The sequence below is a fragment of the Dermacentor albipictus genome, chromosome 2 (assembly GCF_038994185.2).
Source record: "Dermacentor albipictus isolate Rhodes 1998 colony chromosome 2, USDA_Dalb.pri_finalv2, whole genome shotgun sequence".
Classification (NCBI taxonomy): domain Eukaryota; kingdom Metazoa; phylum Arthropoda; class Arachnida; order Ixodida; family Ixodidae; genus Dermacentor; species Dermacentor albipictus.
The window spans coordinates 26,191,872-26,217,635 of NC_091822.1; the positions used below are offsets into that span (position 1 = coordinate 26,191,872).

Sequence of the window (25,764 nt, forward strand, 5' to 3'; positions counted from 1 at the left end):
GAATGCACAGCTTCCGAGTGTGACTACTTTTGTGGATGCTCAGGCAGTATTGGATTATTGGACATTAGGCATGCGATCCCAGCAGTGTCTTTCGTAAAATTGATCTGCCGTCATTGTACCAAAGCTGTAGTTTACATTTGCTACATAAATCTTTAAACTTTAACCTTCAGTTTTAGTAAACAAAAATAGAATGTTACAGTGACAGCAGTAATCAATATATATTTGAAGTTATTGTGCTTTCTTTTTCAGATCTGCGAATATGCAGTGGTATCTTCTGCTACAGTGGCGAAGCACCTTTTAGTTTACGGATTAAAAATCAGCGGATGAGCTACAACGTTGACGTCAGGTATACTGGAAAGGGATGGCTATTGAATAATCTTGCTGCCCTATGTGCTTCATCAAATAGCCCGGACACTACCTTTCAGTGCACAGAGTATCATAGTTGTAGCAGGGCCACATTGTTTCATTTCATCGATCCTGGGCAGCAAATATGGATCCCACCGCTACGCAGCATAAAGAAATCATGAGTGAAAGCCTGCTTCTTTATTTTCCTTATTTTGTACATGCACTATACGAACAAATACTGCATTTTTAGCTTAACATGCCGTAGTAGAAGCATACCAGTGGGCGAAAAAAGCGGGGAACCTAATTTGTGTGTAAACTGTTTGGCCCACCTCGGAGCAGATTACTACCCCAATGAATTTAAGAACCCCGGCGCTTCCAAAATATGCGAGCTGCCTGAAACAACGTAATGTCTGTGATATGCATTGCTGGTCGAACGTGGACAGTAAGAATTTTTAGCACGAAAGTGTTGTATGCCGCGCTCCACCCAAAAACCTGTCCCATCTACGTAAGTCATGCAATCGTAATTATGCAAATCCATGATATTGATATTTTGCCACTTTTAAAGCGAAAGCTTTACTACGCCAGCCAGCCAGCCATTTCGGCTCGTCGCGCCGTAGGCCGTATGCAGGGAGCCGTATGCCGTATGCCATATGCTGTGGCCGACGAACGACCTTGAGCTGCCTTTGCCTAGCAACGCCGCAGCCGCGCTGCAACTGATGGCGCCGCCGTCGACGCCGCTGCCGTCACCGCTGGCTCCACCAGATGTACTCCGTTGGGGTAGAGGGAGAGGAGGTGTTGCTTTGGGGGGGAGTATATATATGGCGGTAACTGGTGACACGTGTGTGGTAGAAGCGAAATGCCATACTAAAACACTCCTGCCATGCACGGAAGTGACGACACAGTTATGATGATGTAGTTTAAACAAGTATGGCGTGTTTCGGTTTATAGTTCTGCGCGCACTGCTGGAGCTCCTTCAGCTTTTCAGCTTAGCTAAAACCCAATTTTACGGTTTCTTACTGCATTGTGTGCTAGAATGTTGTTCTAGTTAGTTGCGCTGGAAAAACCGGATTGTGTTCGACCTTGCGACCTCGAGCAACACATGGGCGCAACGCTGGAGCAGCTCGTTTCCTTATGCCTGGCAATGCGTTTATGGTTGGTATTGCGTCTTGTGCAGCTCCTGTTACGTTTTTGAGTGCTGTTGCTCTTGTTTGTTGAATTTGCTGTTGTGAATGGGGCATATGTGGGCTCTCAGTTTGGCAACACTTTTTGCTCTTATGGTAAAAGCGTTTAAATTCGTTCTAAGTGCTTGTTGCTGCAGTTGCCGCTTAGTGCTGTGCATCGATCGCGAGAAAAAAATTGTTTGAACCTTCGTAGGATTGCTGTTGCAGATATTGCCTGAGTAAGTGAGCTGTTGCAATTTTTATATGGCGCTTGATGTTGCATTTACCTCTACTGTTTCTTGTCTTGCATGTTCATACTGTGTCCTTGTTTGTCTCGGTTTTTGGCGGCTAGCGAATCGCAACTTGCTTGAACACCTGCTCGCCGCAGTTCAAAAGGCACATGTTAAGCAACCCGAATGTAAACTATGAAGACAAATATTGCAGAACGCGGCCAGCCGCTCATAGTTCTACTCTGGCTCAATTTTGTTGTAACGCTTCGCTGTCTTGAAGAACAATAAATGTTCTTAAATTTCTTCCAGCTAGCTTGCTAAGCTGCTACTTGGTATTGCTTCTTTTGATGGCGCTACGCGAGGTACCAGGTTTGCCCAAATATTCCTCGCAACTTTTTGGCAAACACGATGTAGGTACATTCTAGGAACCTGCATTAGGTTATAGATGTGAGAAGCACGCTAACATGACCGGTGTGGGCTTGCAGGTCTATGCATGCCACTCTCAAGCAAATGCCAAGTTTCCATTGTATGAGCCTTCCTTGACTTCGCAATGCTTGTTAGGTTAATCCCTTCATCTGAGCAAACAAATGCTCATAGGTCTTGAGCCTTACCCTGATCCGCTTGTTTAGCAAAAAAAAATCTTTTAGCATTGCATTAGGGAATATATCTGGGTGATAATGTGACAGTTCTTGCCTCTATAACCTTTTTTTCTCCCATCATATCAGTGAAGACTTTGTTCAAACAGAGTGCTGTGCAGTGACAGAAATTCTCACCTCAATAAGAAAGTCTCTGAAGGAAATTTTGGAGTCTGACTAGGACTTTGTCTTCGGAAATTGGGTGAAGTCTGCTGCACATTGTTTGTGTGCGCGAAAAGGTAATTACAGAGGAAGGACACATGAAAGTGCGAACTACCAACTGATTTAATGATTCAAAGGATGGAACACGGGGTACAAATTTTGCGCACACGCAAGAGGTGAATGTTGTCACAGTGCTAGTTTGTCTACTAATGCTATAAGTCGGCATTAAACAAGTGCACCTCTGGGGAATTAAGGCAATTGAAATGCTAGTAACATGTGCACAATGGTATGGTATGTGCACAATGAGCCATGGTATGAGCTGACGTGCTCACATCGGCTCGGGATTTTATGACCAATTTTGCAGCGCTAATTATTTTTTACCGTGGTATAACTATTAACACTGTGTCCGTGAGATTGCGGGTCATCGACCGCTACCAGTGGCTACCAAAAGGTACGCTTTTTCGCCAATTTTCGGGACTTTCCGTGGAGGCCGGCGCCGTTCCACTAAGCCTATTCGAACAGCTTGGAACTGCCCATAGCCAGGCCTAACCTCTGCGAGGAAAGCTCGTCGTCTTCGGGCGGCGGCTGTACAAACATGTCGACCGAGATGGAGACGTCCATTTTTCGGGACCGGGCGAATTCTGGCGTTAGCCAGATGTGTGTTGAAGGTCAAGGGGAAGAAATTTCTCCCGAGGAATTCAACGACGATGCAGACTGGTCGCACGTAGGCCGCCGCATGAAGACCTTGGCTGGCGAGGGGACTGCCGCTCGCCAGTCAAGACCTACGACGCAAAACTTTGCCAGGAACGTGAAAGCTTCGGCGACGAGGGCAGCAAGGATGCCGGACGCTCTACCGAGGGAGGAGAACAGGGTGATAGTGTGGCCTCGGGGAGGACTTAACATCGCGAGAACTCAGACCGCCACCGTGGCATCGGCCATCATGGCGACGGAGAACGCATAAACGGCGGACGAAGCCGCGGTCACCTTCTGCCCCAACTTGCAACAAAACATCATGGTGGTGAATACCCCCGACGATATACGTGCTTCGCGTTACGCCGAGATAAAATCGATCTGCATCGGTGACAAGGAACACGTGGTTGGCGCATACCAAACCGCGCCATATGGCACCGTTAAAGGCGTTATTAGAGGCATCCCAATGGAGGACTCCACGGCCGCAATTGACAGGAAAATCGTTAACTCGAGAAATCCCTTGGCACTTGGCGCGAAGAGGATTCATTCAAGACGCTCCTTCACAGAGCCAGCACCGTGGCGGGGACTCACAGGCTCGTCGCCTGCGGAGACTTCAACGCGGCGCACCCGGCATGGGGATATAACAAGCAATTGGCCAAGGGGCGAGACCTGTTCCAAGACACATTAGACCTGGACTTCACCCTCATCACAGACCCGACTGTTCCTACAAGGATTGGAAACTCTGTGTCCAGGGATACGACGCCGGACCTCACGTTCGCGAAGAACGACGAGAAGGGAAATATCTCCTGGCGCAACACGGGGTCAGAGCTCGGCAGCTACCACTACATCGTAGAGGTCATCATACCGAAGGAGGTGAAGGCCTCGGAGGATACCAGAAAACCTAATTTTATGGATTGGGATGCTTTCCGTAGCCTGTTACGAACAGAGATGGATGAAATCGAGAACATAGAAGAATGGTCAGCCTACATCGCGGGGAAGATCAAGGAGGCGACCAAAGTCATAGAAACGGATGAGCAGGTCGACAAGGTGGACAGCCGCCTCGCGCACTTTTTCGAAGCAAAGCAATCTATCCTAAACAGGTGGCAGAAGCAACGGCTAAATCGGCGCCTCTGGAAGAAGGTGGCGGAGCTGAATCGCGTGATCGAAGTCCATTGTCGGCTGCTCTGCACGCAACAGTGGAACGAAATCTGTAACGCTGCGGACGGGCAGACGCATTGAGGCAAAACCTGGAACTTGATGCAGCATCTGCTCGACGAGACTAAAACAAAATCCCACCAACGCGACCGCCTCACAAAGATCATTCACAGAGCACTCAAGGCAAACGGGGAAACCGAAGTAATTTATTTATTTTATTTATTACATACTGCCAGCCTGGAGGTCAGGCTTCAGGCAGGAGGGGGGTACATAACAATGCAGCATGTAGGAATACAATGTACATTTGGTCGAGCAAGTACGGCATGAGAAGAACCCACATAAGCTATACAAAGCGGAGTACAAACAATATGCCACGACAATGTGAAATATCGTTAGCTATTGTGGAATGCACTTAAGAAAGAAGACACCGTCGAACGCTCAACCACATTGGCAGGTAGGTTATTACATGTGCGAATTGTGCTCGGGAAAAATGAGGCTTTGAACATATTTGTTCTGCACAAGAACTCACTCACCTTCTTTGAATGGAAAGAACGGGTTTGTCGCTGGGTAATTGAATGAAAATATGCATTTTTATTTATTCCAAGTTGGTTATGGTAAATAAGGTAGATCATTTTTAGTTTGTCCTGGTGTCGTTTTACCTGTAGGGTCTATAAATTGGCTGTTTGCAAAAGGGCTGATGGGGATTTTTTCCAACTATAACAATTATATATGAACCTGACGCATTTGCGTTGGACATTTTCTAGTTTGGTAATATTGCACTTTGTGTGTGGATTCCAAACAATTCCTGCATATTCTAGAATTGATTTAATGTAAGTTTTGTACGCGAGTAGTCTAATTTCTTTGGAGGATTTACCAAGGGTTCTTCTTAAATATCGAAGTTGTTTCATTGCCTTATTTACGGTGTACGTTATGTGGTCATTCCATTTCAAATCTGATGTAATTATGACTCCTAAGTATTTGTATTTTGTAACCTGAGACAAGGCGTTGTTATCGATGGTGTAGCGGAACTTCAAAGGATTGACTTTACGTGTCACAGTCATAGCTACTGTATTTTTTATAATTAAAGCACATTTGCCAAGTTGAGCACCAGGCTTGAACTTTACGTAGAGACATGTGTAATAATTCCTGATCGTCGTTGCACAACATCTCATGGTAAAGTATACAATCATCGGCAAACAGACGTATTTTAACTGATATATTGGCTGCAATATCATTTATAAATACCAAGAAAAGTAATGGTCCCAGGACGGAGCCCTGAGGAACACCGGACTCAACAGGGGCAGAGTCCGAACTGATTCCATCAATATATACTGTGTGATGCCTGAATCATAAGTATGCCGCTAGCCATGCGAGCAATGTATCATTTTCCATAATAGCGTTAAGTTTCAAGGCAGTTTTTGGTGGCACACTCTATCGAAAGCTTTCTCGAAATCCAGAAATATCATTTTTATCAGAATATCATTTCACTGCCCGTATCTAATGCTGCTGCGAGATCATGAACAATCTCTAGTAACTGCGTTACCGTGGAATGTTTGCGACGGAAACCATACTGTCGGCTATCAATAATGCAGTTTTCCTCAGCAAAAGTGGAAATATGCGCGAAGATAATGTGCTCGAGTACCTTCGCACATGTACATGATAAGGAAATAGGCCTGTAGGAAGAGACAAGAGACCGGTCGCTGGTTTTGGGTATCGGTGTGATTTTAGCATGTTTCCAATCGTTCGGAAGTTTAGCACAGGACAATGATTTATCAAATATCAAGCATAAGTACTCTGCGCACCATTCAGCGTAACGGAAGAGAAAAGAACCAGGAATGCCGTCAATTTCCGGCGATTTTCTGATATCTAGATTGAGCAGAAGTGTCAGTACACCCTCTTCACTAATAGATTGATTACTTATTGCAGGAATTCTGTCAAAAGCATTGAATTGTGGAATTGCGTCATCATCCCTGGTGAACACGGAACAGAAATAAAGGTTTAGTGCATTCGCTACGTCCCCTCGATCCGTTACAGCAGTGCCATTTATGATAAGGTTTGAAACTGATTGCTTCTTTGGCGACAAGTGACGCCAAAATTTTGCCGGCGACGCAGCAAGAAACTCTTTTAAACGTACACTCTGATAATGGTCTTTACTTTTTTTGATAGCATTCTTGAGAAGCTGTTGCAGTTCACATAACTGGTTTGCGCCCTCAGGGGAAGGTCGTTGTTGAAACCGTTTCCTTGCTTTTTTGACTTTACAGCCTGCACTGGCTATTTCTTTAGTCAACCATGGCTTGCAAGTACGTTTTACAACCTTTTTGTGTGGAGTGAAACATTTTGTGCAGTGCATGACTAAATCTTTGAATTGCAGCCATGACAAGTCAACGGATATGCCATTGCATTAATATTGGGAAACAAAGGAAGAGAATGAATTGTCCAATGCATCGAGTACGTCCAGATCACTAGCGCGAGAAAAATCGAGTACAAAGGTCTCCGTCTGTTACAGTTTTGAAACTTTCTTGAATTCCATGACAAAGGGCACTATTTTGTGGTCTGAAATCCCTTCAAAAATGTGCACGCTCGGATTCATACGAATTTTTTCATTTACGAGGAATAAATCTAAAGTTGACGCACTTCCATCGTGAACGCGATTAGGCAGTTTCACTAATTGCGGTAAATTGTGTAGCATAACTACGTCAACAAAGGGCTCCGCAGTAGGAGAACGTGCATTTGGGAACGCATTATCCCAATCGACATCTGGATCGTTAAAATCACCTGCCAACAAAATGCTACAAGATTGGTTCCTACATTCGCATAGAAATTCATTTGGGTTTTCAAAAAATGCTGGGCTGTAATTCGGAGGGCGATAAAATTCCGCAATTAGAAGATGAAAATCTTCAAGAACAACCTTTGCAACAACGCTTTCTATTCCAACAGGGTCAGGTAGTCTGGACACATTCAAGCACTCCTTAAAAAGTACGGCTATGCCGCCACCTCGGGAATCTCTGTGATTACGGTGAATTCCATACCCTGCTGGAGTGATTTCGACATCGTCGATACCTCGATGTAACCAAGTTTCAGTAACAATTATGATCTGTGGGCTATGGACCATAACAGTACTTTCCAGATCTGCTGTTTTGTTAATTACACTATGCGCGTTCACGTTGAGACAACAAAATGTACTTTTAACAGGAGAGCCGGGTCATGTCATCTCAGACGCGACTGAACGTGCAACGATGGCCACTATTTTCGCTTGGGTACTGTCTCATTGAAACATTTCATTATCAATGCGAACTTTGCCGTATATCAACTTGATCTTTCCTCCCTACCTTCTAATATCAGCCGTATTGTCCCACAAGTATTTTCTTACTTGCCTCGTGGCTGCCGAGAAGTCTTCACTAACAGATATGTTCTTTTCTTTTTTTAGCTTGAAACAGTTTTGAAGAACGTTCACTTTTTCACGGTGATCAATTCGCTTAAGAATGATGGTCTTGGTTTATCTGCTTTCTTTCTGCCAATTCTATGTATCCTTTCTACGGAAGATACCTGTACGCCTAGTGTAGTTTTGAACAAGGCATCAACCACATCTTCCATAAGTGACGTAGACGTTTCGTCGCGGCGCTCAGCAATGCCAAACACAATTAGGTTGTTTCTCCTACTCCTGTCTTCAATGTCGACTAACTTTCTTCCCAGAGTTTTAATTGTTCTTTCCCTATCAGCGATCCTCATGCCTACCTCCTTTACTATTGCTGCTGATTCCTCCACCTGCTTAAGCTTTCCCTCGATTGCGTCCAGTCTTTCCTGCATACTCTTCTGACCACCCAGAAGTTGCAGTAGCAGCTCCTCAGTGTTCGGCCCGGGATTAACCTCGACATCACCACATAGCATCAGTAATGAAACCAAAATATCCTGAACGTACAGGTAGGTACACCGCACAGGCACTTTTGGGGCACGCCAGCAGGACCAGGCAACGGTTGCTACTTTTTACTGTGGAAGAATTATTACTGACCTGCGCAAAAAAGCAGGAAAGGGTTTGACATGGTGTTGATCGGTTTCCCGCTGACATGCCCACTGAAGTAATCAGCGTACGACGAGCTTCTTATATAGGTCGTGGCCATGGAACTTTGGGGCGGTGCCATCCAGGCGTCGATGTAATGCAGCAGTCTTGGCGCGCAGACTCCGTAAAGTCTGGCTGTGGTGAGACGCGTTGATCCATCGCGTATGCGTGCCAGACCAGTCAAGCTGAGTCCAACACCCGCCTCGCGTGCAAGCGGTCCGTGGTTCGAATAACGGTGCCGGCAATTTTCCACCGGAACAAAAAAAATCCGCGTGTTGATAAATTGCACAAACAGGCCTGGAGTGTGGCCTGATCCCGGTGATCAGAACCGGTAACGCACTCCCTCACCAGAGCAGGATAGGAAACCCTGGTGCAGTACTTGGCCACAACCTCCTATATGAACACAACAATCAAACCCCGGCCCTCAGTCCCTAGCAGCTGCGAACCAACAGACCACGGCGACGGTCAGACCTGCAACGCAGCAGAGGGTGGTAAGAATCACTGGCTCCGGACAGGCCGCCAATGGAATATGAACCTGGCAACGTTTAACGCTAGAACGTTATCTAGTGAGGCGAGTCTAGCAGTGCTATTGGAGGAATTAGAGGGCACTAAATGGTATATAATTGGGCTCAGTGAAGTTAGGAGGCCAAAAGAAGCATATACAGTGCTAGAAAGCGGGCACGTCCTGTGCTACAGGGGCCTAGTGGAGAGAAGAGAACTAGGAGTCGGATTCCTGATTAATAAGAATATAGCTGGTAACATACAGTAATTCTATAGCATTAACGAGAGGGTGGCAGGTCTTGTTGTGAAACTTAATAAGAGGTACAAAATGAAGATTGTACAAGTCTACGCCCCTACATCCAGTCACGATGACCAGGAAGTCGAAAGCTTCTATGAAGACGTGGAATCGGCGATGGGTAGACTGAAAACTAAACAAACTATACTAATGGGCGACTTTAATGCCAAGGTAGGCAAGGAGCAGGCTGGAGACAAGGCAGTGGGGGAATATGGCATAGGCGCTAGGAATAGCAGGGGAGAGTTATTAGCAGAGTTTGCGGAACAGAATATTATGAGGATAATGAATACCTTCTTCTGCAAGTGGGATAGCTGAAAGTGGACGTGGAGGAGCCCGAATGGCGAGACTAGAAATTAAATAGACTTCATACTCTGCGCTAACCCTGGCATCATACAAGATGTGGACGTGCTCGGCAAAGTGCGCTGAAGTGACCACAGGATGGTAAGAACTCGAATTAGCCTAGACCTGACGTTTTGCCGCCTAGCAAATGTTATCGCACAGCGCGGGACGCGCCTGCATTTATCCGAAGTTTCTGGAAAGTTGTCGATGCTTCTATCCGCTGTCTGTTGTCACCGAACCTTGTGTTATCTGATATCATAGCTTGACGCGAATGATGTAGAACTTTGTAGAAGGCATGCGGATCCCAACGATTAGTCTGCAACATTCGACGACTGCTGTATAAAAGCAGACGCGCTTGACCCGCTGATCGGATTTACGACAATCACCAACTGTGTTCGCCGCTCTCGTTGTGCTTTAAGTGTAGCGCGTTTTGTGGGCACAGGTTCACCCATTAAAAACTAGTTTTTCCTTTCACAGCATTGCTACTGTGTTCTTTGACGTCCCGACCACGTGACATCTGGTGGAGGTGCTTTTCGTTCATGTGCCGGACGCCCCCGACAAGCCGTGATCCAAGCCCGGACCGCAAAGAGAACACCAACGTAGTCCCGGAGCATCGAGGTAGCCGCCGTCTTAAACAGCTGCCTCCGGAGCACGGACTTCTACCTGAGAAGACCAAGAAGATTGTGGCCAAGACAACCCCAATGGCAGCCCCAGCGTCCCCCATCCTGCTGCAGCAACCCAGGGAACCTCCGACGTTCCGCGGATCAATAATCGAGGACCCGGAAACCTGGCTTGAGACGTATGAGAGGGTCGCTACGTTTAACAGTTGGGACAGCGACGACAAGCTGCGGCATGTCTATTTCGCACTGGAAGACGCCGCCAGGACCCGGTTCGAGAATCGGGAAGCCACCTTAACGACGTGGGACCTGTTCCGAAGCGGCTTCTTGCAAACGTTTACAAGCGTCGTACGAAAACAGCGAGCCCAAGCACTACTAGAAACCAGAGTGCAGCTGCCAAACGAGACGATCGCGATCTTCACGGAGGAGATGGCCCGTCTTTGCCGGCATACCGACCCAAAAATGCCAGAGGAGAAAAAAGTGTGCTTCCTGATGCGGGATGTCAAGGAAGAACTTTTCGCAGGACTTATCCGTAACCCGCCGAAGACCGTGGCTGAGTTTTCTGCAGAGGCATCGACGATCGAGAAAACTCTGGAGATGCGCACCCGGCAATATAACCGCCAGGGGCTCAGGCCACAGTACGCCATCCAAGGACTGGATTCCGACAACCTTCAGGAGACCATCAGGGCCATTGTGCGCGAAGAACTGCGCAAGGTCCTACCTTCGTCGCAGCCCCAAGTGGCTTCGATCGCCGACATCGTGAAAGAAGAAGTGCACCGATCACTTGAAGTTCCCAAGCTGCAACCACAATTACCGCAGCCCTAGCCAGAAACGATGACATACGCCGCCATCACACGCCGTCAAGGTCCCCCTCCGCGACCACGCCAGGGCCCTGCAACGCCGCAATTCCGTCGACCACCGCCGCCGCTGCCGACAGTGCGCCCACCCGTCGCCGAGCGGAGCTACCCGAGGAAGACCGACGTTTGGCGCGCTCCTGACCACCGCCCGCTCTGCTACCATTGCGGGGAAGCGGGTCACGTCTACCGACGATGTCCATACCGGGAAATGGGACTGCGAGGTTTCGCCGTCAACGCTCCGCGCCCGCAGCAAGGTTAACGCCCTCGCGATATCGCTGACTACCTCGCGGCTACTCAGTAGAGCTCTCGACGACCATCGCGTTCACCATCACCAGGCCGCTACCTGTCGCCGCAGCGCCGACCATACACTGGCCCAGCTCCGGGCCGGTCAGCGAGCCAATATCCGGAAAACTAAAAGCAGCAACCGATGGAGGTGCGGTTGCTGTCCGTTGAACTGTCGAAGATCCTCCGCCGCCGACGAAGACGCCGAAGAAAGTACCTCGACGACATAACGACACGCCGCCGTCCCGAAGAAGTCTGGAAGGAATGAATGCGACGACGAAAGACGACCTGACGACGTCACATACCAGCCACAGGTCAACGCGACGCAGTCGTGATCCGACGCCAAGACCGAACTGTAATGCAAGACAAAGAGCCACCGACCTCGACGTGCTTCTCCACGGCCGCGCAGTCACCGCCTTAGTTGACACAGGGGCTGATTACTCCGTCATGAGTGGACACATCGCCGCCCAGTTGAAGAAAGTTAAGACTACGTGGGAAGGCCCTCAAATTCGTACCGCCGGAGGACACCTCATAACGCCGACTGGAATGTGCACGGCAAGAATTACCATTCACGACCGGACTTACCCTGTCACCTTCGTTATCCTCCAACAGTGTTCACGAGACGTCATTCTCGGCATGGACTTCCTCAACCAACACGGCGCAGTCATCGACCTGAAGTCGAAGTCAATAACACTGTCGGAAGACCATGCGATACCGTCGAAGAACCCTCGTAGTCACCACGCCTTGTGTGTGCTCCGAAGATCAAGTGAGCGTCCCGCCTCGCTCCAGCATTGTTATTTCGGTCGGCACCGAAACACCCGCTGACGTAGAAGGTGTCATCGAAGGCGACCAACGCCTACTGCTAGACCGTGAAATTTGCGTCGCACGAGGGATCGCTCGACTGCACGGAGGAAACACGAAAGTGTTGCTGAGAAACTTCAGCCAGGAGTTCAAGCACATCAACAAGGGCACAACGATCGCATACATCGAGGAAATCCTGGAAAACAGCAATGCGTTTGTCCTGTCGGATTCCGCCGCATCGACCCCGACGACCATGGTTGCCGAACCAGACTACAACATTAATCCAAGTCTCCCCGTGATTAAGCAACAGCAGCTCAGAAGTCTGCTCCGGCAATACAAAAGCTGCTTTTCGACGTCATCGAGGCTTCGACAAACACCAGTCGCCAAGCATCGCATAATCACCGAGGAGTACGCTCGACCACTTCGCCGGAGCCCTTACCGAGTTTCGCCGCGAGAACGTGAAGCTACAAGAGAACAAGTCGACGAAATGCTGCACGACAACATCGTCCAGCCGTCGAAAAGCCCGTGGGCATTCCCTGTTGTCCTGGTGAAGAAAAAGGACGGAACCCTTCGTTTCTGCGTAGATTATTGTCGTCTGAACAATATCACGAAGAAGGACGTATACCCTCTCCCACGGATAGACGACGCATTGGATCGGCTCTGCAACGCTAAATACTTCTCCTCTATGGACCTCAAGTCTGGCTATTGACAAATAGAGGTCGACGAAAGAGATCGTGAAAAGACCGCCTTCATCACCCCAGATGGCCTCTACGAGTTCAAGGTTATGCCATTTGGACTGTGCTCGGCGCCTGCAACGTTCCAGCGCGTGATGGACACGGTTTTAGCAGGATTGAAGTGGCAGACCTGTCTCGTTTACTTGGATGACGTCGTTGTATTCGCCGAAAGTTTTGACGATCACCTTAGGCGGCTTGCCACAGTACTAGAGGCCATCAAGTCATCAGGGCTCACTCTGAAGCCAGAAAAGTGCCGCTTCGCTTACGATGAGCTTCTATTTCTAGGCCACGTCATCAGCAAATCCGGAGTACGCCTCGACCCGCAGAAAACAGCTGCCATCGCAAAGTTCCCGCAACCCACCGACAAGAAGGCAGTGCGTAGATTTCTTGGCATGTGTGCCTACTACAGGCGATTTGTCAAGGACTTTTCACGTATCGCTGAGCCGCTCACACAGCTAACTAAATGTGACGTCGAGCTCAAGTGGGAAACGTCACAGGCAGGCGCATTTCAAGAACTCAAACGACGCATGCAGTCGCCGCCCGTACTTGCGCACTTCGACGAGCACGCCGATACCGAAATACACACTGACGCCAGTAGCCTAGGCCTCGGTGCCGTCCTAGTCCAGAGAAAAGATGGACATGAACACGTGATAGCTTACGCTAGCCGATCATTGCCAAAAGCAGAAGGCAATTATTCTACAACCGAAAAGGAATGGCTCGCCATCGTTTGGGCCACAGCGAAATTTCGCCCTTACCTATATGGCAGGCCATTCAAGGTGGTCAGTGATCATCACGCGTTGTGTTGGCTAGCTAACCTAAAGGACCCTTCAGGACGGCTTGCACGGTGGAGCCTCAGGCTACAAGAATACGACATCACTGTAACCTACAAGTCCGGAGGAAAACACTCAGATGCCGATTGCCTATCCCGCGCCCCCATTGACCCGCCGCCGCAAGATGACGAGGATGACGACGCATTCCTTGGAATTATAAGCGCGGAAGACTTCGCCGAACAGCAACGAGGAGACTCGGAGCTAAAAGCCCTAGTCGAGTATTTGGAAGGGCACACCGACGTTGTCCCAAGGGCATTTAAGCGTGGATTATCTTCGTTCACGCTTCAAAACAACCTACTCGTGAAGAAGAACTTCTCACCAGTCCGCGCCAACTACCTTCTTGTTGTTCCGTCGGCGCTACGTCCAGAAGTACTGCACGCCCTAGATGACGATCCGACCGCTGAGCACCTCGGTTTCTCCCGGACGCTATCGAGGATACAAGAAAGGTATTACTGGCCGCGCCTAACCGCCGATGTCGCCCGTTACGTCAAGACGTGCCGCGACTGTCAGCGACGCAAGACAGCACCGACAAGACCAGCGGGATTACTACAGCCGATCCAGCCTCCTTACCGACCTTTTCAGCAGATCGGGATGGACTTGTTGGTACCGTTTCCGACATCGGCTTCCGGAAATAAGTGGATTGGCGTGTCGACGGACTATCTCACCCGCTTCGCTGAAACTAAAGCTCTACCGAAAGGCACCGCAGCCGAAGTGGCTAAATTTTTCGTCGAGAACATCCTGTTGCGACATGGTGCTCCAGAAGTCCTCATCACCGACAGAGGAACGGCTTTTACAGCAGAGCTCACCCAAGCCATTCTGCAATACAGCCAGACAAGCCACAGGAGGACAACTGCCTACCACCCGCAGACGAATGGTCTCACAGAGCGCCTCAACAAGACCCTCGCCGACATGCTAGCAACGTACGTCGACGTCGAGCACAAGACGTGGGACGCGGTCCTGCCATACGTGACCTTTGCATACAACACGGCGGTGCAAGAAACAACACAGATAACGCCATTTAAGCTGGTTTACGGCAGGAACCCGACGACGATGCTCGACGCCATTCTGCCGCACGTAACTGACGAAGAGAATGTTGACGTCGCTAGCTATCTCCAGCGCGCCGAAGAAGCCCGACAGCTCGCCCGCCTGCGGATCAAGAGCCAGCAGAGGACCGACGGCCGACAATACAACCTCCGACGACGCTTCGTCGAGTAGCAGCCTGGTGACAGTGTTTGGGTATGGACCCCGATACACCGACGAGGACTCAGTGAGAAACTGCTCCGACGCTATTTCAGACCCTACAAGGTCATCCGACGTATTGGCGCTCAGGACTATGAGGTCGTGCCAGACGGCATTTCGCATTCACAGCGGCGCCGCGCACGATCTGAAGTGATCCACGTGGTGCGCCTTAAACGGTTTTACGGACGCTGACGAACTTCGTCATTTTTTTTCGTTCTTTTCTTTGCCACGAGTGCTTTTGTTTATTACTTTTGTTCGTTTGCAGCATCGGGTCGATGCTTTTAAGAGGGGGGGTATTGACGCGTGTACTTATCTTTATCGGGCGACACGTTTTGCCGCCTAGCAAATGTTATCGCAAAGCGCGGGACGCGCTTGCATTTATCCGAAGTTTCTGGAAAGTTGTCGATGCTTCTATCCGCTGTCTGTTGTCACCGAACCTTGTGTTATCTGATATCATCGCTTGACGCGAATGATGTAGAACTTTGTAGAAGGCATGCGGATCCCAACGATTAGTCTGGAACATTCGACGACTGCTGTATAAAAGCAGACGCGCTTGACCCGCTGATCGGATTTACGGCGATCGCCGACTGTGTTCGCCGCTCTCGTTGTGCTTTAGGTGTAGCGTGTTTTGTGGGCACAGGTTCGCCCAATAAAGCCTAGTTTTTGCTTTTCACAGTATTGCTACTGTGTTCTTTGACGTCACGACCACGTGACAATATGAAGCCTAATAATGAGTTAGCGGTAAGAGGGAAAATAGAAGAATTCCAGATCAAGCTACAGAACAGGTATTCGGCTTTAACTCAGGACGAGGGCCTTAGTGTTGAAACAATGAACGACAATCTTGTGGGCATCAATAAGGAGTGTGCAATGAAAGTCGGTAGTAACTCCATTAGGCAGGACACCAGCAAACTATTGCAGGAGACGAGAGATCTGATCAAGAAACGCCATTGTATGAAAGCCTCTAACCCTACAGCTAGACTAGAACTGGCAGACCATTCGAAGATAATCAACAAGCGTAAGACAGCTGACATAAGGAAGTATAATATGGATAGAATTGAACATGCTCTCGGGAACGGAGGAAGCCTAAAAGCAGTGAAAAAGAAACTAGGCATTGGCAAGAATCAGATGTATGCGTTGAGACAAAGCCGGCAGTATCATTACTAATATGGATGAGATAGTTCAAGTGGCTGAGGAGTTCTATAGAGATTTATACAGTATCAGTGGCACCCACGACGATAATGGAAGGGAAAATAGTCTAGAGGAATTCGAAATCCCAAAGCTAAAGCCGGAAGAAGTAAAGAAAGCCTTGGGAGATATGCAAAGGAGGAAGGCAGCTGGGGAGGATCAGGTCACAGCAGATTTGTTGAAGGATGGTGGGCAGATTGTTCTAGAGAAACTGGCCACCCTGTATGCGCAATGCCTTATGACCTCGAGTGTACCGGAATCTTGGAAGAACGCTAACATAATCCTAATTCATAAGAAAGGAGACGCCTAAGACTTGAAAAATTATAGACCGATAAGCTTACTGTTCGTTGCCTGCAAACTATTTACTAAGGTAATCGCAAATAGAATCAGGAACACCTTAGACTTCTGTCAAGCAAAGGACCAGGCAGGATTCCATAAAGGCTACTCAACAATAGATCATATTCACACTATCAATCAGGTGATAGAGAAATGCGCGGAATATAACCAACCCTTGTATGTAGCTTTCATTGATTACGAGAAAGCGTTTGATTCTGTCGAAACCTCAGCAGTCATGGAGGCATTACGGAATCAGGGTGTAGACGAGCCGTATGTAAAAATACTGAACGATATCTATAGCGGCTCCACAGCCACCGTAGTCCTCCATAAAGCAAGCAACAAAATCCCAATAAAGAACGGCGTGAGGCAGGGAGATACCATCTCTCCAATGCAATACCATCTCCATCTCTCCACAGCATGTTTACAGGAGGTATTCATAGACCTGGATTGGGGAGAAGTGGGGATAAAAGTTAATGGAGAATACCTTAGTAACTTGCGATTCACTGATGATATTGCCTTGCTTAGTAACTCAGGGGACCAATTGCAATGCATGCTCACTGGCCTGGCGAGGCAAAGCAGAAGAGTGGGTCTAAAAATTAATCTGCCGAAAACTAAAGTAATGTTTAACAGTCTCGGAAGAGAACAGCAATTTACAATAGGCAGCGAGGCACTGGAAGTCGCAAGGAATACACCTACTTGGGGCAGGTAGTGACGGCGGATCCGGATCATGAGACGCAAATATTCAGGACAATAAGAATGGGCTGGGGTGCGTTTGCCAGGCACTCTCAGATCATGAACAGCAGGTTACCATTATCCCTGAAGAGAAAAGTATATAATAGCTGTGTCTTACCAGTACTCACCTACGGGGCAGAAACCTGGAGCCTTACGAAAAGAGTTCTACTCGAATTGAGGACGACGCAACGAGCTATGGAAAGAAGAACGATAGGTGTAACATCAAGAGATAAGAAAAGAGCTGATTGGGTCAGGGAACAAACGCGAGTTAATTACATCTTAGTTGAAATCAAGAAAAAGAAATGGGCATGGGCAGGACATGTAATGAGGAGGGAAGATAGCCGATGGTCATTAAGGGTTACGGACTGGATCCCAAGAGAAGGGAAGCGTAGCAGGGGGCTGCAGAAAGTTAGGTTATTCACTGGTTATTACAAGTGCTGGAGGGTGGGGTCACTGCCCCACCAGTGGAAGGCTGCCAAGTCCATCCTCATCCCCAAACCAGGCAAGCCGCCGAACACGGACAACCTCCAGCCCAACGCGCTCACGTCCTGCGTGGGCAAGGTGTTGGAGCACGTCCTCATGTGTAGGTGGCAGGATTACCTGGAGGAGTCGGGATTATACCCCATCACGATCACCGGGTTTCGGCATTCCCTCGGCACCCAAGACGCGATAATTCTGTTGAAGAAAGATATCATTGACGATGACACCCTTACGAAAGACAACAAGGCCATTCTGGGGCGGGACCTGCAGTGCGCCTTCGACAAGGTGAAGCACTCTGGGATTCTAGCCCAGGTGTCCTGACTCAACATGGGCGCAAGTACAATTACATCAAGGACTTTCTGGTGGGGAGGACTACCGAGCTCTGCGCCGGCGATCTACGGCTCCAAGAGAAGAGGCTCGGCAGTGCCGGGACCCCCCAGGGCTCGGTCATCTCGCCGTTGTTATTCAACCTCGTTCTGATCGGGGTGGCCAAGCGACTCCCTCGCGTCGAGGGCGTCCGGCACACCATCTGCGCCGATGGCATCACGCTGTGGGTCCTGGGAGGCAGCGATGGTCACATTGAGAGCACGCTGCAAGTAGCTGTCGACGCGATCGAAGACCAGCTGAACGGTTCCGGTTTGACCTGCTCACTCAGCAAATCAGAACTCCTGGCGTTACTACCGAAATACGTCAGACGTAACATGAGTGAAGCGAGGGATTACTAGGCCATCAAGATCGTGACGAGGAACGGCCAAGTGATCCCGGAGTTCGACAAAATCCTGGTGCTCGGCATGATTATAGACAAGCGACGGGGCAACGGCGAGGCCATTTTCCGCCTTACAGCCAAGATTACCCACGCAATAAGGCTCATCAGACGGCTCGCCAAGCGCAAGGCCGGGATGAAGGAGGAAAGTTTGATTCGGCTTGTGCACTCTTTCGTAATCAGCCACGTCACCTACGTTGCAGCTTTCCACAATTGGATGCAGTGTGAAAAGAAAAAAATCAACGCCCTGATGCGGCGCTCGGGCTGTTCGAGTGTACGAACACCAACAAGCTCCTGAGCCTTGGGGTACACAATACCCTCGAGGAAATTGCGGTAGCGCAACGCACCGCCCAGCTGCAGAGGCTCTCTATGACCGAAGCCGGCAGGCGCATAATTCAATACTTAGGCTTCACGCCCGGGGCGAAAAAGCTGAGTAGCGACGTTTCTGTCCCGGACGGAACCGGCGCCGGATTCGGGTAGACCTCAACCCGAGAAACATGAACCCGGAGTTTAACAAGGAGAGAAGAATGGTGAGGGCCAAAGCCCTCATCGACTTTCACGCCAAGGACGAGCACGCAAGGTTCGTGGATGCGGCAAAATACCAGGGAGACTGCGCGGCCTTCGTAGCTACCGTCATCGAGGCGTCGTCCGGCGCGATGAGGGGAGCGGCAAGCTTACGGGTCCGCGAGGCGTGTCAGGTGGAGGAGGTGGCCATTGCCTTGGCCATTGCCAACCCCGGGTGCCAGACGGTGTTGTGCGATTCGCGAAGTGCAATGCGGAGTTATGCAAAGGGCAAAGTGTGTGGTGAGGCTCTGCGCGTTCTGTGTTCGGCTGACCTGCAATGAGAGAATCGATATATTAGAGTCAAATGGTTCCCCGCGCACGCGGGCAACGATGCGCCTGAGAAGCACGATAACGACAACGAGACGGCACACGCAGTGGCGCGAGCGCTAACCAACCGCGCCGCTACAACCGACCGCCCAACGTGGTGTAGTGCCAAAGACCGCATGACGACGTTCCACGAGCTTACAGAGTTCCACCGCCTAGCTCGAAGGGCTTTCCCACCCCCACATCCGGAGCTGAGCCGAGTGGAGGCGGTGCTGTTCAGACAATTGCAAACTGGTTTCTTACGCACCCCAGTGTTAATGACTCATCTATACCCGAAATTATATGTGAGTGATGTGTGCCGCGTGTGCCAGCGCGAGAGGGCCACTCTGACGCACATCCTATGTGATTGCACCAAGTTTCGCGACGAAGCTTCGATATGTACAACGATTCCGCCACGACTCGTGGCTGCGGCGGAATGCTACGACCACGAAAACCAAACCTGGGCCGTCCAGCAGGTCTCGGCGGCTCTTGAAAGACAAAGGCCGAGAGAAACCAACGGAACGTTGCCCCTGAGGGCGGCCGACCACGGGTGTAGAACGCGCTGGAGTTGAGTAGAGACCACCCGCTGAGAAGACGTCAGGGCCCGCGTCACGACGCCATTTAGTCATGGCAGTCATGGTAGTCGTTCTGCAGGCGACTACGTGAAATTGTTTCTCTCTCTGATAAAATATACCTTGGTGAGCTGATGTGCTGTTTTGTTGCTACTCCTGCCCAGGATCAAATAGGCGAAAGCACGGCTCACACGAGCAGGCCTTGCAATGTTCGCTGCACCACCTGGTTTATTTAAATTGTTTGAATGCTCCCTCAAATAGTCATTCAGGCATTGGGCCCTTTGGTCCAAATAGAACTTTCCACAGCTGAGAGGTATCTTGTAGACCAACTCAGAGCCCAATGCACAAAATGGTTGGCGGGATTTTTCATACATCCTTGTCTCGTGGTACGAGAACACAATTGGGCTAATTTGACAGGTTTGTAAAGGAACGAATGGGATATTGTATCTAGCAGGCATGTTCTTGAAGCTGTACGTGAATTTGCGCACATATTTGTACATGGGGTGTCCAATTTGTACACCTCATGTCTTGTGGCGTCTGTTCCGCTTACGTCTGATTAGCAAGTCCTTGTCAAGCTGCTCTTCAGCTTTCAGGGAATGGAATCGGCAATGGCACGCATGATCTGTAGGATAAACCTGCTTTTAAGAGCCTGTTGATCTAATCTGCCTCATTTTGCCATCAGCGATAAATATTTCACTGCTCTTACTGTAGCACCCACTTAAATATAGTCCAAATTGATCTCTTTTTGGTCCCAAAACATGGATGTCGTCATTTCACCTGCAGAAATTAAATTCCTTAGGTTGAGGCGAACAAATGTGTTCATTTTTCTTTGTTTTGACATTATACCAAAATAACCGTGTGCCAATTCATAAAGAGCAACCTACAAAAAACAGATGCCTCTCTTCACCATAGCGTACAAGCTTGTGGCACTGCCCAGGTTGGAGCAAGAACTATCAGTGCTTCGGATGGCCAGTTGAGTCAACACTGGCACGGTCTGCCAGTGTTTTGCTAATATCGAACCTGCATGCACGCTCTTGCTAAGAGCAACAGAAATGGCATGAATTTTGCTTTGTTACTTGAAGCCAATAGCAAAATTATTCGCTTTCACGTACGACAAATCTTGTACACTGCTGCACACATTTTCGGCATACTAGAGGCGCTCTTTTTTCGCTGGAGTGCCAGCATTCATAGCACTAGAAACACAAAAATATATATTTTTTACCCTGCCACACCGTATAGCAATTTACGCTTTCAGATAGCAATTCAAGTAGCTCGCTCCTTGGTGGCACTGCTTCGATGCTCCAGTGAGCCCTGAATTTTTGCTTACTTTAGCATGCTCAAAGTGATTAGCCGCTTCTCAAGCTAATGCACGGAGGTAATGATGAAGTGTGACCCTTATATTCACGCCACTGAAATATATATGCATTTTGCTCGATCTGTTACTGCGGCCACACTTTGAAGAAAATGAAATAGAAGATTGATTTAGGCACCCGTTAAGGTAGATATAAGTCCACATTTTTGTAATAGGGCTGCCTCACTTTCGACTTCTGCCGCATCATTAGTATTCATTGCAGTGTTGTCACAAGTCGGTGACAAGCCTCATGCTATTTTAAATGTACAACTTGTCTCTAGTTGCAAATCAGATTAAAGGGTCTGGTTAGGCAGACACTGCTGCTCCATGTATATAGCACCTCGCCGGCGCATACCTTCACTTGACGCTGAAGTCACTGGAGCCTGGTCTGGCCACCAGCATGAAACAAAAGCGGCGATGAAGCCTATGAAGCATTGGAGGGCGGGGGGAGGGTAATAAAGTGAGGCACTAGATCGCCCGGAGCAATGATCCAAAAAAACATGTATTTTATGTTAATCTTGATTTATTATACAATTTTCTCACCCTCATGTGGCAAAGCGGACATCTTAACAAAGCATCTACACGGACAGGCAGAAGAGTTACACAAATGTCTGGCAGTGCGATTAGAAATGTCAACATACGAGCACAGAAAGCGCAGTTGGTGGTGATGCGAGGACTGACAACTTAACTATACCACAATGCGGAATGTAAAGCGTATGCGTCAGCTTCCGCCTTTTAAAAAGATTCATACTTTTATTGAACCCCCCAATACCATGCTGTGCCCCGACCAGCTTCAAAGCAGCAAATTGCACTATTTTCCAGGGTGCCTATTCCCCATCTGACCCCTCGTTGCACTTCTGCTGTGACAAATGTTGCGGCGCTCGCTGACAAGCTGCACTTTCAGGAGCATATACTAGATTGACAAGTAACCTTATTTCCGCATTTCTTGTCAGCAATTGGGGCACATTTAGCTAAAACATTCATGGTTATTGCACGAGTATTTACTCTAAGCACCTTTATGACAAATCGAGTGTCTCCTATACATTTAGCTGAAAACCTTCTATTCTTATAAAACTGATTCTGAAGAGTATCCACAATTGCCTACTAGGTCACTTCCTGAGGCCTCCTCGGACATTCTTATCTTCGAAGCTGAAGTATCCCGTATGGAGCTGAGCCATCATTCTTTGACCAGATGGTGAAAATAGATAATGAAATCGGAGAAAGCATAAGGTAAATTAATTGTGCATTTTTGGAATTTATAGATAGCATGGAAAGAGAGATGAAAGTGGGCGAAAAGATAGCTTGCTGTAAGTAGGATCTGAATCCACAACACCTTTATTACGCATGGGGTGCCTTACTAATTCAGCTACAGTGGTACTCACCCTCCCATCCCCTTGGCATAAGCCACTACCACGCACAACCACAGCAGCAGACGTCTTAACTGCAGGCATCATGAAATACATCAGCAGGCAACTGTTCGAGGGCTCTGACTTCGGCTGCCCCTTGATGCCCTAAGATAGGGGATGATAGTTTATTGGCCATTTGCCCATTTGGGGCAAATGGCCTGCTGATGCGATTTCGTCAAATGAACAGGCATTTGAAATCCAGCTTCACTCAGTTTGCTGTACATGCTATTACCAAATCTGTTCTTTGAAAAGTGAAGCGTTGCTCACTAGGACACACCATCGGACATAAGAAGAACGAACATCACTACACATGACCTCGCGCCATATGTGCTCAGAATTAGCCACAAATTGAAAAACTTGGCTGCTAGATATGGTGCCCCAGTGGGTTCTCCCACACACAAGCGATTAGCCCAATTGTGTCTTTGTACCACGAGTACTGAGAGACAAGGATGTATGAAGAAGCATACAAAGCATTTTGTGTGTAGTGCTGTGGGGATTATCAGCGCGATACCTCTCAGCTGTGGCAAGTCCTATGCAGGTCAAAGGGACTAGTGTCTAAAGGGACACTAAAGGCAAATACGTCAAGCTAAAGTAACAGATTAGTGCTTGAGAATGTGTGCATCACTATTATTGCAAACAGAGCTTCAGTAATTATAAACTGAAGTAAATGCAGGACACAATTAGAGGCTCTTCCGGGACATTCAAGTACTACGTCGATGACGAAAGCACTCCTGTATAAAGTTCTGTTGCTTGGACTCATCTAGTAATGAAAAGATCACTGCATTGCATTATAAGATGAAAGAAAATGCTACCCGTTTAGTTCTATTTGATTTTTAGAAAAAAGAAACCATTGAGGTTACGCTTAAAAGTATCGCCAACGCTTTAACGTTTCAGTACTTTCGTTATCACATAGTGCTGAGCTGGCTTTTGTGGCTCGCGGAACTCACACAATATGCCAGTTGCGGAGAATTCCATGTTCACTGTGATGTTGCGTGATTCCCGAACAGTCCATGCTACTTGATCAAGAGCAGCTGCAGCAGCGAGTCCAACGTTCTGTCTTGGCTCGGTTGCTCTTTGGCCACGCGTATGCATTCTGCTCAGAAAACTGTAGCACCGTGTGTAAGGCACTGTTTTACACCCCGATGCAAGTAAAGGGCAGTGATGGCGTAACGTCACCACTCCGTCCTCAGGAGCAGGCGATTTGAATTGCTCTCTAGGTATGCGAACCCTTCAGACACAATTTGCTCGCAAAATAAGTATTTTCTTGGCACGAAACAAGTACTGTGAGGTTTATGGAATGCTACTTTAATATGCCACATCTACTTAGTATTTGCCTTTAGTGTCCCATTAAATGACCATATCAGGGAGCACTCTAACAATTCAAATAAATTTCATGGTGTGCATATTCGCATGCTTTGCAAGGCCTGCTAATGTGAACTGTGCTTCTTGCGCGTTATGATCTTGGGCAGTGCATGAGTTCATGTTATTAGAGCGATCCTGCATGCGTTAGTAAATATAATTCATTTTAATTGGATGGGACCTTACAAGCAGGCTAGTAGGCAGTAAACTCTTGTATGCTACCCCAAGGCATCGAGCCGGTCAAAGTCAGGTCCGTCGACCATGTGCCTGCTCCTAAGCCCAATTATTGGCAATTCAGTTCTGCGGAAGCCCGTAACATCAAGGAGGGTTCATGAAAAAAAATTTAATCAACCTGACCTTAGCACAAGGTCCTGGGTTCCATTCCTAGATGAGGAAGAATTTTTTTCACTTATGGAGTTTTTTTTTCAAAGAAACCCATATGGGCTATTAGAGAACTGCTTTCAGCTGAGAAACCTATGAAGACATCGCTGTTTAAACATACATCACATGACATAGCCATAGGTACATAGGATTGTATAACACATAATCACTGATAACTTCACAATCCATGCTTCTCTTTCATATGCTCGTCCAGTGCACATGAAGAACGCAACAGTCTGCATGTCGTAAGCTGACTTCAAATGGCTGGAGTAGAAATCATGCCATCAGTGCCCCATAATCATGGTCACTGACGTCTTTTTGCTGTCGTTACACACATAGTTGTTCATTTTACATAAACATGTCGGTCCGCCTGGCAACATTTCACGTTAATCATAACAATGATGGGTTACCAGCAAAATGGTACCATAACAGTGGTTCCCAAATCCGTGGGAGTTGCTCCATTTTGATTTCCGACTTGTGTAAATGTTTAACCCTTCTGCTGGAATTCAAATTAACGAGTCCTCATGGTTAATTACATGAATGCAATAATGACTTGCAGGCTAAGGCAATGTTTTCTGTCTTGCGACGAAAGCACTGTGAGCAGAGATGTATGTACAAAGAAGTTGTGGGAAGGCTGGGTTTGGTAGTCCTGGTCACCAATTTATGGGATGCAGCATGAAGAGCTAGCCGCCGTAGCCACTGTTTGCTTAAGCCAGCCAACCATGGTGCCACTCGATCTCGGGGCCGGCTGAAACCACGGATGCTTTGGTCAAGCGCGCTAGCATGTTCTATACTCGCGCTACCTGCATGTGAGATCGTCTTTTTCACCTACGTTAGAGGTGACAGTCACACTGCTACGAGGTATTAAACATGTTTATTGGTTGAGCATCCCTGAATTGCATGAGCTATGTAATACACCCATCACGCAAATGCAAAGCCCTTCCGCTAAGTCTGTATGGCAGGAGTCCTTTGTACTCAGAGTGCATGTTTTCCCTGTCCATTTTACAGCTGTATCCTGCTACGTATACTTGGTTAGATGCCGACGCCAAACTTGGAGGAAGAAGCGAAGAAGCTATATCCACATTAAATGACTTTAATATGATGGAACGTTTAGGATTATCAGCATTCAAAATTAGCTCTCATTGCAAACCACATTTAAACTCTGGTGAGAAACCATCACTAGAAGACAAAGCTTATACTTTCTGATGAGCTTACCCCGCACATTTTCATTCCTTAATAATTTGTCTACTTTTATCTTCAGCATTAGGTCAACAGGGTTTTTCAACTCATGGTGAAAATACATTTACGCAAGAACTAAAATTCGTGCTATCTTGTGCTGTCTAGGCCAAATTTCAGCTTTTATGTGTTGTATGTCATCTTGCTTTTCTGTTCTACTTCGCGCT

The 25,764-nt window shown here is 48.1% G+C and overlaps 1 protein-coding gene across 3 annotated transcripts in view; it reads left to right on the forward strand.

Moving 5' to 3' along the window:
* The window catches only part of LOC135897865 (uncharacterized), a 153,192-nt gene extending 127,761 nt beyond the window's left edge, over positions 1 to 25,431 (forward strand). For 2 of the 3 annotated variants that reach the window (XM_065426558.1, XM_070532786.1), the window contains one exon: positions 250 to 586. In XM_065426558.1, the coding sequence (XP_065282630.1) occupies positions 250 to 327 (78 nt within the window). In that variant the 3' untranslated portion in view covers positions 328 to 586. Of the gene's footprint in view, positions 1 to 249; positions 587 to 25,369 lie in introns of those variants that run through there. The other variant, XM_070532785.1, reaches the window with a different exon arrangement.
* Positions 25,432 to 25,764: the final 333 nt, after the last annotated feature.